Source organism: Amphibalanus amphitrite, unplaced genomic scaffold (genome assembly GCF_019059575.1).
Source record: "Amphibalanus amphitrite isolate SeventyFive unplaced genomic scaffold, NRLGWU_Aamphi_draft 000043F_arrow, whole genome shotgun sequence".
NCBI classification, from domain to species: domain Eukaryota; kingdom Metazoa; phylum Arthropoda; class Thecostraca; order Balanomorpha; family Balanidae; genus Amphibalanus; species Amphibalanus amphitrite.
This window is the reverse complement of record NW_024881539.1, coordinates 745,393-761,002: the sequence shown is the minus strand read 5'-3', so window position 1 is coordinate 761,002 and position 15,610 is coordinate 745,393. Positions and strand designations below refer to the sequence as shown.

The 15,610-nt window shown below is 50.8% G+C and overlaps 1 protein-coding gene across 1 annotated transcript in view; it reads right to left on the bottom strand.

Annotated features, from left to right (window-relative positions):
* Window positions 1–1,457: 1,457 nt before the first annotated feature.
* LOC122377298 (toll-like receptor 6) overlaps window positions 1,458–15,610 on the bottom strand; it is a 39,309-nt gene continuing 25,156 nt past the window's right edge. The window contains exon 2 of the mRNA XM_043357251.1: window positions 1,458–5,522. Coding sequence (XP_043213186.1) covers window positions 1,712–5,428 — 3,717 coding nt within the window. The 5' untranslated portion in view covers window positions 5,429–5,522 and the 3' untranslated portion in view covers window positions 1,458–1,711. The remainder of the gene's footprint in view (window positions 5,523–15,610) is intronic.

Genomic DNA, 15,610 nt, shown 5'->3' with positions numbered 1-15,610 from the left:
ATGCACTGCTCTCAGTGGCCCTCTCACTTTCATCATGCGTCAGGAATGCCTGAAAACGCTAGCCTATTTAGCTTCCATTTCATCTTAACGCCCTTTCCTTTCAGTATTGTCGTGCGCTACAGCAAGAAAAGACAATTAAACTGAAAATACTGTCCCCTGTGTTCAACGAAGTGATTTGGAATTGCACTGTGAATTTTTGTTCGCTTGCATCTTTGTCAAATCGGAAGCAGATTAGATAAAATTAAGCGAAAATAATGCTGTTTGAAGTAAACTTTGTTCATTGTTGCTACCCTGTTGTGCTCAAAAATAAGCAGTAAATGTATTCACCAAAATGAATACAATGTTGACCGAAATCTCAATCAAAATAATTCAATTCTTTTTAACAGGATTGGATAATTTTTTCATAAGTTAATGTCATGACTTTGAAGCCAATTCCACAATTAACCCGAGTGATTTTGACGAGAGTGTCATTTTCGTTTACATTATGCCGTTATCATTATGCCATTCGTTTACATTATGCCATTATGCAGAGATAAATGCCTTCTATATTTAAGGGCTCAAGCGCGTCCTTTCAAACTGCCATCACTGGAGGCCATTAGCGATACTGCAGGTTACCTATGCCTTGGAGAAAGGTGGATGAGCACACTGTCCGTTTTTTATCAAAGCGTATGCAGTGAGCGGCGCGCAACAAGCTCCTCTCGCTGCGACCTGGAGTTAAGCACCACTAACAGTAGCGGCGTGTTCTGCATGAACAAGGCGCAGTCATCCGCCGACCATCCCGACATTGAGCTGCATCTGGGCTAATACAGCACACCGAGCTTAGAAGGGATAAAGGCGAAGACAGCCCCGTGAGCAGTTGCCCCGTACTGACCTGGTTGTGTCCTGTGCGGTGACGTGATGCGGCCTCCTTCTGTGCACTAGGAGCTGGTTGCTGGAGATGTAGCCTGGCTTGGATACAGAATAAACATGTGGTGATGGCTGTGTGATAATATAATTAGGTATGTGATAAATACAAAAACATGAAAATAGACTGAATGGTACATGCAGAAAAGCTAGGACATTTGAGGACGGTCTTCACTTTTCAGCTTTTGCGTAAGGTTGTGTTATGTGGATATGACTCGCGCTAAGCTTTTCCTTAAACTGCCTCATCTATGTAAAAGACGAAAACGTAAAACGATGATTAAACGTAACACAACTTTAATTTTAGTCCTTGCTTTGGGTTTCAGTTTATTTCAGTCAAACTTGAAAGTTTGAAACCTTGTTTCAGCTAGCCATTTCAGGCCCGGACCTCCGCCGTCTGCTGGTCATTTTGAAAGCAAGAAAAAAAAACGACCGGAAGAACGTCTCTCAGATTCGGTTAGGCCTGTTCCGGCAAACAGAGAAAACTAATTAGTTGTCTTGCTCCAGCAGCGTGTGACGGCGCACAGGGCGGGCCTCCGTTCAACACAGACGCCAGCCGGTGTTTAGGCTGCTTTATTGCGTTGCCAATCGATTGTCGGGGCGCCCGCTCCAACTGTCTTGGCACCCTCCCTGCCCCAACCCTTTGACAAGCCACATAGCAACACTATTCATCGCATATAACCGCAGCAGAGGCGCCATGACACGTTATTTGTCAGTTAGAACAGTCCACTCGCGACACCACCCCTCAAAGTTTCCGCACATTATAAAAATATACTAAAGACGATAACTCATAAAAGCAGTTGGCAAACACTTAGACAAAGTACGACGGCGTTAGTTGCACTTTCCCGCCCGGAGATGTCGCTAGTGGGGACTTTCTCCCCCGAGCCGGCGTCAAATGTATTTGCGTGCCCCTGTTGGGGGTCAGCAGCACCTGACCCCCGTGTGCACGAGCGTTAGACACAGAAAACCCCTCAGTTTCACGGTCCGAGGGGTTCAGAGTAATGTTCATACGCGCTGGCCCGGCCAGGAAGGCCTTTTCTGACAACGCAGTGGACGGTGACCTCGCCAGGTCATCGTCAATAGAGGCATACACGGGACCATCGGAACAGTCGTCCGGCATGGAAGGGGCTCCCCAGGTGCCCGCCGGAGGGCGCAGTAGCCGCATCAGTCGCTGGCCGAGCTGCTTATCCCGCCAGCTCAGAACGGGACACGACTTGGACAGCATCACCAGGTCGGGGTCGAGCTCCGGGGCTCCCACCACATCGGCCACGTCCACGAGCACCAGGGAGCGTCGCGCCGAGCCCAGCGCTGCCAGATGCGCGTGCTTGAAGTCGAAGCGACACCAAGCACGTCCGATGAACGCCTCGGTTAACAGCAACACGGTGGCGTGGCTGGCGTTCACCGCCTCGACGATGGCATCTGGCGTGGCGGGGACGTCCTGGTGCAGCAAGCAGAGTCTCAGGTACGGCAGGTCCGCGGCCAGCTGGGACGCCAGCGCTGTGTCCTTGGCGTCACACGAGACGAACGCGTCGTAGGCCAGAGGAGGAATCATCTTGTGTGCGGAGGCGCTTCGCCTTCCCAGTCGCCGGTAGGCGACGATGGCAAGGAGCGCGGCGGTAGCAGCCAGGCATACGGCCGCCGCCGCCACGTATACCCACATGTTGGAATTAGCTGCCGTCAGCATGCCACGGCACTCACTCTCCACAACGATAACATCACCACTGGAGCAGGCCACCGACTCGGCGTCAGCCACCTTGTCACGGTTCTGCAGCAGCCACCGCCGGAATCGGAACCGGAAGCTGCACTCGCAGACCCAGCTGTTACCGGCAAGGGAGACCCGGGCCAGGTACGGCTGGGAAATCGTCCAGATGGACAGCTGAGTGAGCCGATTCCCACTGAGGTCTAGCACTTCAAGCCGTTCCAGAGGCTTGAAAAGAGCTGTGTTGATGTACTCGAGGTGGTTGTTTTGCAAGTATAATTCACGTAGACCAGTTAGATTTAGCATCTCTTCGCCTTCCAGTCTTGTGAGCTGATTGTCTTCGAGGTGTAGGTACCGAAGAGACGTGAGACCTTGAAAGGTTCGGTTGGTAACCGACATCACGTTACTGTTGTTTAGAAACAGAGCATTCAAACTCTTTCGACCTAGAAAGCTGAGGTCGTACAGCATATTCAGATCGTTCCCATCCAGCATAATATCTGTGGCGTCCATGGGGATCCTGCTGGGTATCACTGTCAAACCTTGATTGGCGCACATGATGACATTTACCGTCCATATATTGTTACGAAGACAAGTGCAGCTTTTCGGGCAAGTCTGTTCGCAGTCGCAAGCGTCATAATCACAGCATTGACAAACTTTGAAACAATGACGCTTATATGGACAGAGGAAATGCGCCTCTGACAGTGGTCGCTTCACCGTTTGACCTCTGTGCTCGAGCGTGCACATGACCCGATCAAGGTCAGTCAACGCTAGCTTGGTGGCAGGTTCCGACAGCCACTCGTTGTGGCAGTCACATGCCAAAGGATTGCCAGCCAGCCGAAGCTCGACTCTCTCAACGGACACAGTCACCTTCTTTAGATGCTCCAGCTTGTTGAAAGACAGGTCTACCATTTGCAGGTCCTTTTTGCCGTCGAAGCTGTAGGGTTCGACATCCGTTATGCTGTTGTTGGCCAGGCGTGCCACCTCAATTGAATCAGGCAACAGATCGCGAGTGACTCGGGAGATTTGGTTCCCGGACGCATCGATTTCACGCAGTTCGATCGTCGGGTGCTTGTGCTTTCCGTCCAGACTCAGCAATCTGTTGTTGCTTATGTCAAGCTGGCGCAACTGAGTTGGAATCACCCTGTAATCAAACATGGTGAGAGTGTTTGCCGACGCATTTAGGCTAAACAGACTAGGCAGGTGGTAAAAACTGGGCTGCCAGTTAGTGATTCCTTCCAAGTTGTTGAGCTTGTTTCCCGCAACATTCAGTTCGCTTAGCCGCCGGTTTTCTCGTAAAACGCCTTCCAATGACCTCACTTGGTTGTATGAAAGATCCAGACGCGTCATACTTGTCAGAGGTGCAAGGGACCGTTGTGACAGGCTTGTCAACATGTTGTGCGACAGGTCTAGGCTGACCAGACTGCTCAAGTTGTGGAAGGCATTGTCATCGATGAATAACAGCCAGTTGTGAGATAAGTCGAGCTCATGCAGCAATGACAAAGACCGAAGCGCAACCGGCACATCTGCTAGCTTGTTGTGTGATAAGGACAGACGCTGTATTCCGCTACAGTTCGACAGTGATTCTGGCTGAAGCGTGACCAGCTGATTATGATCCAGCCTCAACACCGTCAACCCGCGCAGAAGTATAAGTGAACCACCTGCCAGCGTCACTAGCTGATTATGCGAGAGATCTAGTTCAAAGAGATTTGACAAGCTGACTAGAGCGTTGACGGGTATGTGGGTTAGCTGGTTATGCGAAAGGTTTAATGTATCAAGGCTGTTGAGCTGCCGAAATCCCGGCAGTAGGTCGGTGAGACGGTTGTTGCTCAGGTCGAGCTGAAGCAGACGGGGTAGGCCGGAGAAATCACCTGGTGATGTCAGTTGATTGTGCGACAGGTTCAACAGCAGGAGCTTCTCGAGGCCAGCAAACACCCGCGGTGGCAGGACGGCCAGACGGTTCTGCTGGAGCTGTATGCTGGTCAGTTGCTGCACGGGTGTCAGCACGCCATCCGGTAGCGTCACCAGATGATTAGCTCGTAGGTCAAGTAGACGGAGTTCTCCTACGCCATAAAAACTCTCCTCCGCCAGCTGCTCGATACGATTTCCAGCGAGTATCAGTTGTTGTAGAGAAGTGAGCTGGGCGAATCCCCTGGCGCGTACCGACCGGAGAGCGTTGGACGACATGTCCAGCTCTCGCAACGCGTGGCGGCAGTTTTCATTATCACCGGTTCCGAACCCAACTTCAGTGTCCATCAGCGCGTTATCAGATAAATTCAAATGAATCAGACGATGTAACGGACAAAAGGCTTTCGGCGGCAGGTACTCTATATGATTGCCACTTAGATCAACACTCTCAAGTTTGGTAAGATTCCGAAACGTATGGTTTGAGATGATAACCTCCGACGAAAATGACGAGCTAAGTGACAAATTTCTCAAATAAGTAAACTGCCACAGAGCACGGTTCTCTACTTTCGTCACCGCACAGTCCCTGATTTCCAATCGTATAATGTTGAGCACATGCTGGAACATGCTCGCACTGATCACTCCGGGAGCATCGTCCTCGCAGAGCACTCGCAGTTCGGTCGAACGGTAATCGGGTAACACCAGTGCACTCTCCACTCCGCCAGCACCCAACCGGCACTCCCAGACACTCGCCGCGTCCAGGCGCCAGTAGCACTGCGCGGGACGCCTTCCGGCCTCTGTGGTGGCCTGTGACGACTGGAGGTCGCGCAGCTGACCGAAGTCAGGTCGGTAGGTCCTTTCCGGCACCGCCTGTGTGTCAGCCACCGTGTTCAGCAGGGCAGCGCAGGTCAGCAGTAGTGGTGTCATCTCTGCAGCTGCCCCAGAGATCCAGATTGCACCTCACTCACACCGCTGTCGACGAGCGGCGTCCGCGCTGGTCCGGCCCGGCACTCGGGTTCATCTGGAAACAGAAGGAAAACACTGCGATTAGTCACACCGGCGGCGCAATATGGGAGTGGTGTTCTGTGTCCCGAGCTCGGAAACGACTCGGGCGCCGAGCATTCCGAGGAATATTGGACTGGCTAGATGCCACGTAAATTCATCGACCACGCTTCCAATTCAGCTGTCTGTCATTGCGATTCGATGGCCGTAGACAATGTGGTCGGGTATTTTAAAACAGCTTCATCGAGCGCGAGGCAGTGCCGACCGCTCTAAGCAACGATTTCCAATGGGTCGGTCTGGGGCGGTCGTGCTGTGGACAGTCGCCGTCTAATTGAGCTCCGCGAATGGCCGACCATTTGCGGCATTCAGCTGAGCCATTAGACGGCCCTCTATGCTCTTCCCGTACCTCCGCTCCCATTTCCTTTTACCCATTGAGGCGGGTGTGGACTTCACGACACTCGCTGTGCGGAACGCGTACTGGTCCATTATTATTCCCCCACCACTCATCAGCCATGGTTGAATATTCTCACAGCCTGCATTCATTTCTGTTTCCATGACCACCCGTCCTGATCAGAATTGAGTGCTTCAGGAGGTGGTCAATGGTCATTAGTGGTATCCTATAAGTGCTGCACCGTCACCGAATATGGCATTTGTTTCAGTGATAGACTAACTGAATAGCGGGCGAAACAATGAGCCGCTTGCAAAACTGTGCGGAGGGTTGAACCAGCCTTTTCAGTGAATGCGACACCAGGCAAACTTCATAGAAAGCGGTTGGTCTGCTCCTAAGGATATCTAGCAGGCGTGCAGTTTTCAACTTTACGGCAACCGCAGTGCCCAACGAGCAAAGGCACTGGTGTTTACCTGGAAATCCCATAGTATTTTCTGCTTTCAACAAAACGGCCGTAAAAGTTTTCTTTCGACAAACGGCACCTCAAAACTTTGCCAACCTGCCATCTGAGTTTGGACACCCTGGCGTGATCAATATGGTCACGTCTCATGCCTGACAGAGTTGACGACGGACCGTCAACTTGCTTCCGACGGCTGTCAAACGTATACGGCCGGAGTTCAGACTCTGACTCTCGCGTCGCTGGAGCCTGCGCTGGTAAAGTTGATGAGAAAAGCCTGATATTATTGATGAGAAATGACCAGAAGGTAGCTGCTTTTATTACCTGATGTGCATGCATTAAGTATGCAATTAACATTGCACATCGAAAAGTCCATCGTTACCTATCAGGTTTTGGTTGTATGAATTCAGCTGCAGCAAGGCTAGTGGCGCATCTATGCGATCCAACAAAATAATAAAAAAATATCATGATTCTGAATGAATACGCAACAAGTCTCAGCGGCAGCAGTCTTCGTACACTGTCCTCTGTATTCTGCCTTCTAGATTCTGTCACGAGCCCCACCAGTCCCAGTGGCTCCCACTGCTGTCCGCCCCTCCTTCCCCGACCATCGTCCCCAGCCCATGTTCGCGTCGTGTCGCCAGCGTCGCTCCCCGTCCCACAGCGGCCCCTCCCGTGCAGTTTCGGTGTCGCACGTCAATTTTGCCAGCGACGGATCCGTCACAGCGCGCGGTGCAGCCTGCCAGCCGCCAGGAATCAGGGTCGCCGAGGAATCTATTTGAATAAGTTAACGGGATAATAAGCGCGCTAAGAGAACCGCCTGCGGTTGTGCCCGCACCGCGCTTGCCTGACGGCATGCCAGCGGCGCTGCAGCCTGCCCCGGTTTCCGGCGCCGCCGTGCTGGGACGGAAGTAATCTGGCCAACTTGTTCGCCGGGGCGGCTGCTGGACAGGAGAGTGGCCAAACCTCCCTGGGGAGGAGGGTAGCGAGCTGAAGGCTGAGGGCTGCGGGCTGCGACACCGGCGCGGCATGGTCCACCGACGGAACGCGTGGGGGCGGCACGTGACAGCGGGGAGCCGGAGAAGGGAGAGGGGACGGGGAGGAAGGGAGAGGCGACGGTGAGGAAGGGAGAGGGGACGGGAGCAGTGACTCACTGGAATGAAGGGTGTGGTGGTGGGGTATTACCGGCTTGTCCAAGAAAGCTCTAATGACATGCTGAGAGATTTACGAACGCAGTAATTGTTTTTAACAGGCGCATATTACCGGATTTATGAATGCGTTGTTTCATTGCAGTCATATTGCATATTGCAGTCAGTCAGTCAGCCTTGCTGTTCTAGCTACTACGCCTTCAGAATTAGACGGATCATTCTTGAGCTTTACACATAGCCTCGGAAATAATAATTTTGAAGTTACAATGAACATAGCATGTGGCAATATTGATGGTGAGCTTATTCGTGGCTCTTGTATGAATGATGGAATTGTGGACACAATCAAATTCCTGCTCAACAGCACTTGCTCTCATTCGCGTAAAATTCTTAGGCTCATAACAGTCACAAATGAAAGCACCAGGCACACAACTTGAACTAAAGTATAGGTACTATCGATGGTTTTAGAATGTCCAATGATTGGCTCTTGTGAATGCCCTTGCGTGGCCTAGCATTGTTCTGCAGGCATTAATGTATGTACCTACCTGGCCCAATGTATATGTACTGCTACTTGTTATAACTGTCACCTCACCTTGTCACCTCACATTGTGTGTGTGATGCAAATAAATGTGATGATGATGATGATAAGGAGCCGCAACATTTAAAATCACACACTTCAAAAAATCGATATAAGGCACAAGAAACGTCTCGCAATTTTATTTGTCTCTGTGAAACATTATGACAGACAATCCAACTGCGTAAATGCAGCTCAAAGTAAACCAACAGTAGCATGTTTGTCGTGCAAAGCTAGAGAACCACAGCAAACAACCCAATGACACTCATACATCACACTTAGGATGGGTCTCATCATAAAAGGAACTGTTTTCCCAAAGACCTTGCTGGATTTACGGAAGTTAAGCCGCTTTGCATTGCGATAGTTCGTTTACTGAGCTGAAGTCTGAGTCCCACTCGGCCCAGAAAGCAGCTCGGATTAGCGTGCATTTGACAGACATGTATAAACTGGCACCAATTTGGTGCTCAGAGACAGTACGGGCAGGATCATGAGCTGAGGAGCGACACTTAGTGAAACGGAACGCCTATTTTCCTATCGGATCAGCCAATGTCACCGATAATCGCTGAAGCCCCCGGTAAGAACAATTTTCAGGGTTATAATGAAGAACTGTGTAAATGCCAGAGCAGTCAGCTATTTGGAGCCACTTATAGAAGCAGACATCTGGGGGCTGCGAGGATCATCTAATATCTGCCAGGATGATACTGTCTTCCTCCGATTATAATCACGTGCTCGGAGCCGCTGGATCAGGAGCTACTGGACATTTTTGAGAGCATTTGCATTATACAAGTAGCTGGAGCAATCTGGACTACTGAATGCAGCCGTGAATGATATGAGCCACTTAAACGGTAAGGAGCTATCGAATCCGTAAGAAGATACTGGAATACACGTGGACCATCCGGAGCTGTAAGAGGTTGCTAGGCTCCTGTGAGTAGCCATGGGTGCGCTGGGATCTCCCACAGGTCACCCGCTGGGGTTGTCGGAGCCGCGGGGCCATTGGGAGCGCGGGCAATCTGCCCTGAACGCGCAGTGAACCGTCGCCGCTGTGGAGCCGGGCTGTCCGGTCGACTTCTCCCGGCTTTGATCCGTTCACGGGACGGGAACGGCGACCTGGGTGGCACGGCTGCCTGCTGGCTCTGACACAGCCGCCGCGCCAACCGTCTATCGCTGACAGCCAGGCGAGGAAGGATGACAGGCTCTCCGGGATGGTGACAGGTCACCCGGGTCGATGTCAGGTGTCCGGAGTGTGACAGGTCACCCAGGAAGGTGTCAGTGACGACTTACGAGGCCCCCGGTGCGGTGACGACGGAGGAAGCCTGTCAGGAGGTTAGATGTCAGAGGCATGTGGCAATTGGCATGAGGAAAGGCATGGGTGGTCTGAGCCTTAATCCTAAGAGAGAAAGTCACGAGGTGGCAGTCCACTTCCTCTGCTCAAATGCGGTAGAATTAAAAGAGCAAAAGTAGGTAGTTAAATGGAGCCATTGGGGTGACCATTAACTAGAATGCGGTAGCAGCCTCTCTCATTTCTAGCCACAAAATAGCCGTTGACTTGGACCACCGCAACAGAGTTACTCTTGTCAGTTCGACACAAGGTAAATTAGCCTAATTAGCCGGGGCTAGTCAACTAGAAGCACCTTTCCCCTAATAGCTCTGCTGCGATAGGTATAATTTGTTAGCTGTTCTGGCGCAGCTGGCATTAAAGCTCAGGGGCGACCGCCGCCCCACCCGAGCCGACAGCGGCGAGGTGCTCCACACCGAGCGGGGGTAGTTAGCCTGAGCGAAACTTTTTAATGACTTTATCAGCGACCCGCTGGCCTAGCCGGTCGAATAGATTTAACGATGCCAATATTAAACCACTGTCAAATGAAGCTGTAAGGAAAACGAATAAACGTGGGACATTTATTTGGAGCGTGTGTGCAAGGAATTTATCTGAAACAGCTGGCTAGTTATAAGCCAATACAACGATAAAGATCATGGGCTGGCCAAAGTTTGGGAGTAAAGAGCGGCCAGTGAAAAGACAGCACAATAGATTTATTAAAATCAGGATTAGCTATAGTTATTCACTAACATGATACTGCGGGGTCATTTTAGTGACTTCCTGCAATGTCGAGAAGACTCATTGCTACAGCGACTTCGGACTCAGATGTCTGGCAGCTATCGATGTCGAGATCCGTGTTCAAACACAGACGTCAGCCGTCGCTCGACATATTCCTATATACCTACCTACCCATGTAGCTGGAGAAGTTCAAAGCATGAGGGAGACGCCGGAGCAAGCCACCAGCCATACTGAATAATAGATATATCTACAGAATCACCTGACAGAGCTTCGCAGCGATGGAGATGGAGATCAATAAGTGACGAGATATTTTATCGAATGACTGTGAGTCAGCCTTATTTGTGAGCGCTGAGTGATATGACCTCAAATAATTATGCGGAAACAGAGTGCTAAATTGCCTAGGACAATTACTGCTTAAATATCAAGTGATGTCTATCGGAAAAATTATGTCTTTCCAGCTCATCATGTGTAATGTGTAGCGATAATGCCATTCATATATGCTATGCTGCATTTCGCTAACTTGTAAGCGATGCGAATGCATGCGTCAGTACAAAATCGCATTTTCATCATTCAAACAGTTAACTTAGTATATCTCTAGCTACAGACTTTTTGAAGTGTTTTACACAAATTACACTGGACAACAGCAGCGACGCATGGTCAAATGTTTGGCCTGACGAACTGGCGACTAACATGAATTGCTGAATTATGCTGATCTTCATCATGGGGTGTATTAGCTGCATTGTTATTCATGAATGGATGTTGCGTAAGGTGTGTTATGCAAACTAATGAAATTGCAAGCTGTAGATATTTTGTTTTCGACAATATATATTAACACATGGTTTCCCGTGTGTAAATGGTTTTAACGCACGACGTGGATGGATTGGAGCACGAGTGTGTTAATGCACGAGTGAAACGAGTGCATTAACGCACAAGTGCTCCATTCCATCCACGAGTGCGTTAAAACCATTTATGCACGGAAACCATGTGTTAAACTAATTAATACATGCTTAACGGTGCGAATTTGAATTAAAATTAAACTTAGTCCATGACACTAAAAGGGTCTTTTATGGGAATTCTAAGAATAAAGTCAATGACCCTTCCGAAAAACTTCAGCTGAGAAAGTCATCACTGCACGCGCGTGCACCAATTTAAATTGGTGCACGGCTACCTTCGAATTAACGCACGGTTAATCTCCAGTGAACGCACCGTAAAGTATGTATTAATGACAAATAACGAACCCTCTGTATTGTATGCAAACTGCTAGAAACAATTAGTGGTGCCAGTCGGAATTTGGATCTTCGAAAGTCCGATTTTGTCCAATATTCAATTTGAAATTTGGTTAAACAGAGGCAGCAGGTTTTGGACAAGATTGGACAATCACCTGCTATATCTCGGCATTTTTATAAATTCGTGTGCTTAGCATTGATTGGCGAATATGAAAGCGCAGCTCTCGATATGATTAACACTTTTAATGGGCTGGAAAAAGTACATTAAAACTTAAAAGCAAACTTAATAACCTTGATGAGTGTACCTAAACCAATGCATAGTTTTCAGGCATCTGCGGAAAATGGCTGGCATGGATAATTTTGAACGAACGGTCGACGAAAATACCGGCCATTGGACGTACATTGAACATACATTTTCTCAAACTGGCACCACCAGAAACAATGAGTGACATTTTTGGGCGTGTGTTTCTCGACGTTTTCGTCCGTCAAGTCAAATGAAATTCTCTCTTAGAATCTTAGAATATGTCCTCAATTACCCCTTCTTCCATTAGCCAGTGGACAAACAAGCGAGCTTAAATGCCACGGTCACGCTCACGTTAGCGCTCATTTGTTTCACAGCCAACTCTTTTCCAGCGGCAGCAACTCGTCTGGTTCTTGTCAACGGCCGACTGTTTGCTGCAAACGCCCGGCAGCCCATCTACTCTGCCCCGGGGCGGAGAGCGCCGCCTCATATTCTCTGTCTGAGGAAGCCCGCCTGCCTTGGCTGCAGTGCCGGTCGGACAGAGTCGTCACATATCCTCTCTCTGAGGAGGCTCGCACGCGCTGCAGTTCCCGGAGCGGACAGAGCAGTCACATATCCTCTGTCTGAGGAGACTCACCCGTTCGCCCGGACCCCACTGCTCGGAGCGGACAGAGCCATCGGCCGTGACCGTCGTCGTGCCCGGCGCCGCTCCGCCCGCATGCCCCACTAGTTTGACGAACTGCCGGGGCGACGCGCTGTGACGTAAACTAAGTGAGCTGGAACGCCCACCAGCCCGAGATGGGAACCAGCGCCGCGGCGCCGGCCAGCAGCGAGCCCAAGAGACGGATGGATAATTTCATAATGCTGTTTGGCCTTGTCTGAAACCATCCAGCCGTCGAACCACGCCAGCCACGTCGCGCCTCGCCAGCTTTGGACATGTTTTGCCAAAGTTGGATTTATTGCTGAACGGGATCCGTCAATCAGAGATGGAAAGATCGCCTGGCGGCTACTATATAGCGCTTGCCACATAGATTGGAGTGCTGCTGACATATACAGAGGCTATAGCACTAATATGTGGCTGCGTGTTTGCCGTATATCACCAGAGATTTGCTCAATAAGCTGCTTAAATTCGCTGAGCTACGACGCATGAGCCCCATACGCAAGTAACGACACTTCTTGGAGGGCTCGTAAGCCCCGGTAAGCCGAGTTTAATTACGGTAACGACTGCATCGTTATCGTTAGGGACGCTCCGAGGGCGCCGCCCCAGCTCCGCCCTATATTATACTCGGTACCAACTGGTGCGCATTCACCTCATCAAGTGTTATTGTTTTAACAGCGCTGAATTACGGCCTGGCATTGGAGACACTTGGGGGCGGTGATTGTCGACCGTCACGCAATCGTCCACTTACTGGCAGTAGAGCCGGGGAAAAGACCACCAAGAGCCCACAGGGCGGGGCCGCGGACCCTTGTCGGTGATTTTTCCGCTACCTTCACCGCGCTTAGACAGGCACTGTTTCAATTACAGGGTAATAGGGGACCGGCCGGCCGGCGCCTGCTCGCCATTGATAAACAATCATAGCCGGCAATGAGCAGTCGAATGGCAATGAGTGCCGACTGTCGCGGCGGCCCGGTCGTGTGGGTCGGCCATGGGAGCGGGACACGCGGGGGAGGGGGTGATGGGTGGGCAGCGGTCCGGTCAGCTGCACGTGTCACATGGTGCTCCTGAATACATCGCCCCGTGGCGTATGGCAGTGAAACACGCACCCCAGCCACTACTCACCATGTGTGTGTGCTTTACTGAATTTAGATTGAGACTGATGAGTGATGAGTCATGCTATTGCGCTTTGCTGTTCAGCTAAGAAGCTTGGTTCTGGGTAGCGAAAGGCTTTTGTAAGCTTTATCATTCAGTATTCATGAAAGACTGACAGAAAGTGCACTTGGCTCATAGCTTCGCTACTCGACATTCGCGGCTCTCTCTATCGTCTGGATAAAAATAGGCCCCGCCCATCCCAATCAGCTGCTGCATGACGAGTTGATGACGACAACCACTACTTACCAGCAACCAATCTAGGGATAGCGTACGTGACAGTAATGGTGCAGCGGTTGCAAAATATTACATTGACATTGTTATTCAAACGGTTTTTGCTTTTAGGGCCACAATTGTTGTGTTTGATTGCATTGCATGTCATTAGATGAGGTGTTGATGAAGGCAGGTATTTTTTAAATATTTTTTGACAATTTTTTAATTTTTGCCCTTGTGCTACTTAAACTGAATCCGGGACCACCTGAAGTCTAAACCTTATTTTATATAACATGTCAATGCTGTCTTGAAATGTGAAATTTAGACAATGGTAATAGGAATAATGAATAGCAATTTCACCAACAACTTGTTAATCTCTAGGAAGTGCAATTAAAATTAAAATCACTGTCTGCCACACTGCTCCGATCCTGGTCATGCCAATGCAACCAACGTTCATGGGTGGTGTTTCACGGCAGAGCACTGCAGTGCGCTGCGTGTGTCAGAGCATTGGGTTTCCATGGCAGTGTCAACAAACTTCACTGTGACGCTAAGCTATGACAGCATCCCAGAACGCTAGCACGCTGCGGTACCAGCACCAGCAGCATGCTAGCAGTATTTGAACTCAAACCTCTGTTCTTGGTACGGTTTTTCAGAACCTCTCACTCTGTTCCAAACGTGATTCATCATAAACTAAGGTATCACATGCAATGTCATTTGAGTGATGCTATGGTATGCCGTAGCTACCAGTGCACACAGTGTCTGGATGGTGAAACAGGGCCATTATTAATCACATTTGTTTTGCTTTGTTTCAGCAGAAACCTGTCTGCACATGGGAGGAGCGCAGCAAAAGCCCATCAAGTTCATGCATGGCAGTGGATCTCAACAAGAGAAAACCAGAAAGAACATGGATGCTTGTAGATGGCAGTTGTACACTGCTGTTATCACCTGATGTGCGTGGCTGGCATTGCTCCTGGCAAGAACCACCTGCAAGTGATGAGATGCCACAGAGATGGTGCCTCAGTCGTTGAGTGTGCTGCAGTGTGAGAGGCGCCCTGATCTCTACTTTGTGATGGGTTTCCATTGGAGGTTCAACTGAGAAGTGAGAACTGACTGTGACCATGCTCAAGCATGCCAGTGGAGCTTTACATGCTTAGGGCAGCTTTTGAACAGATGCTGACCATGGCATGCCCCATCCAGTTATCACGTGCACAGAATGGTGGGGGAGGGCAACTCTGGGCTCTTGAGTCAGCCCTACTGCACAGGGGGTACAGATGGCCGCTTACGTTTGGTGTGTCCTGCACTGCATTATCAATCCCAGTCTGCTGCCACAGGCAATGGGTCGGGCTGCACTATATTAAAGGCAGACTATCTTGCAAAGGAGGCTGGCATCCTCTCCCATAATGACACACCAATTGGCAATCATCGCTGCGATGATCACGAGGATGTCCGCTTATCTAACATGGTGAGGTGGAGAGCCAGCTCAAGCTGGCCTGAGGGATGGTTTTACTTCATCTGAGGCCCCCTTTCCCCGCCTGCCAGGCCCGGTCAAACGACCGCTTCACAGTGAACGACTTGCAGTGGATGCCGTCCCACAGCGCAACGAGCGCGCCGACCAGAGGCGGCGGCCAAGAGGCGGCCGCGCTCCCCCAGTCGACGGTCCCGGTGGACGTCGGCAACGCCCACCGCGCGACCATCAGATCGGCTCGCGACCGCGCCGTCGCCGACTGACCGCATGACTGGTATCTGTTCTTGATGTGGGACCGACTGCCACCGCCGGTCGCGGAAGGGCATCGCTCATCGGCCATCGACGTCCACCAGCTCGTCCACGACTCGAAGGCGGCTCTGCTGCTCCTGGCTGGAGGCGCTGCGGCCCAGGCCTCGACACTGGGCGCCAGGCTGTGGGCCCAGCTCCGGCGCATGACGGCCGACGGCAGCACGGTCACGCTGCAATGGGTCCCGGCCCACTGTGGGCTCGCCGGTAATGAAAGAGCGGACGCCCTGGCCAA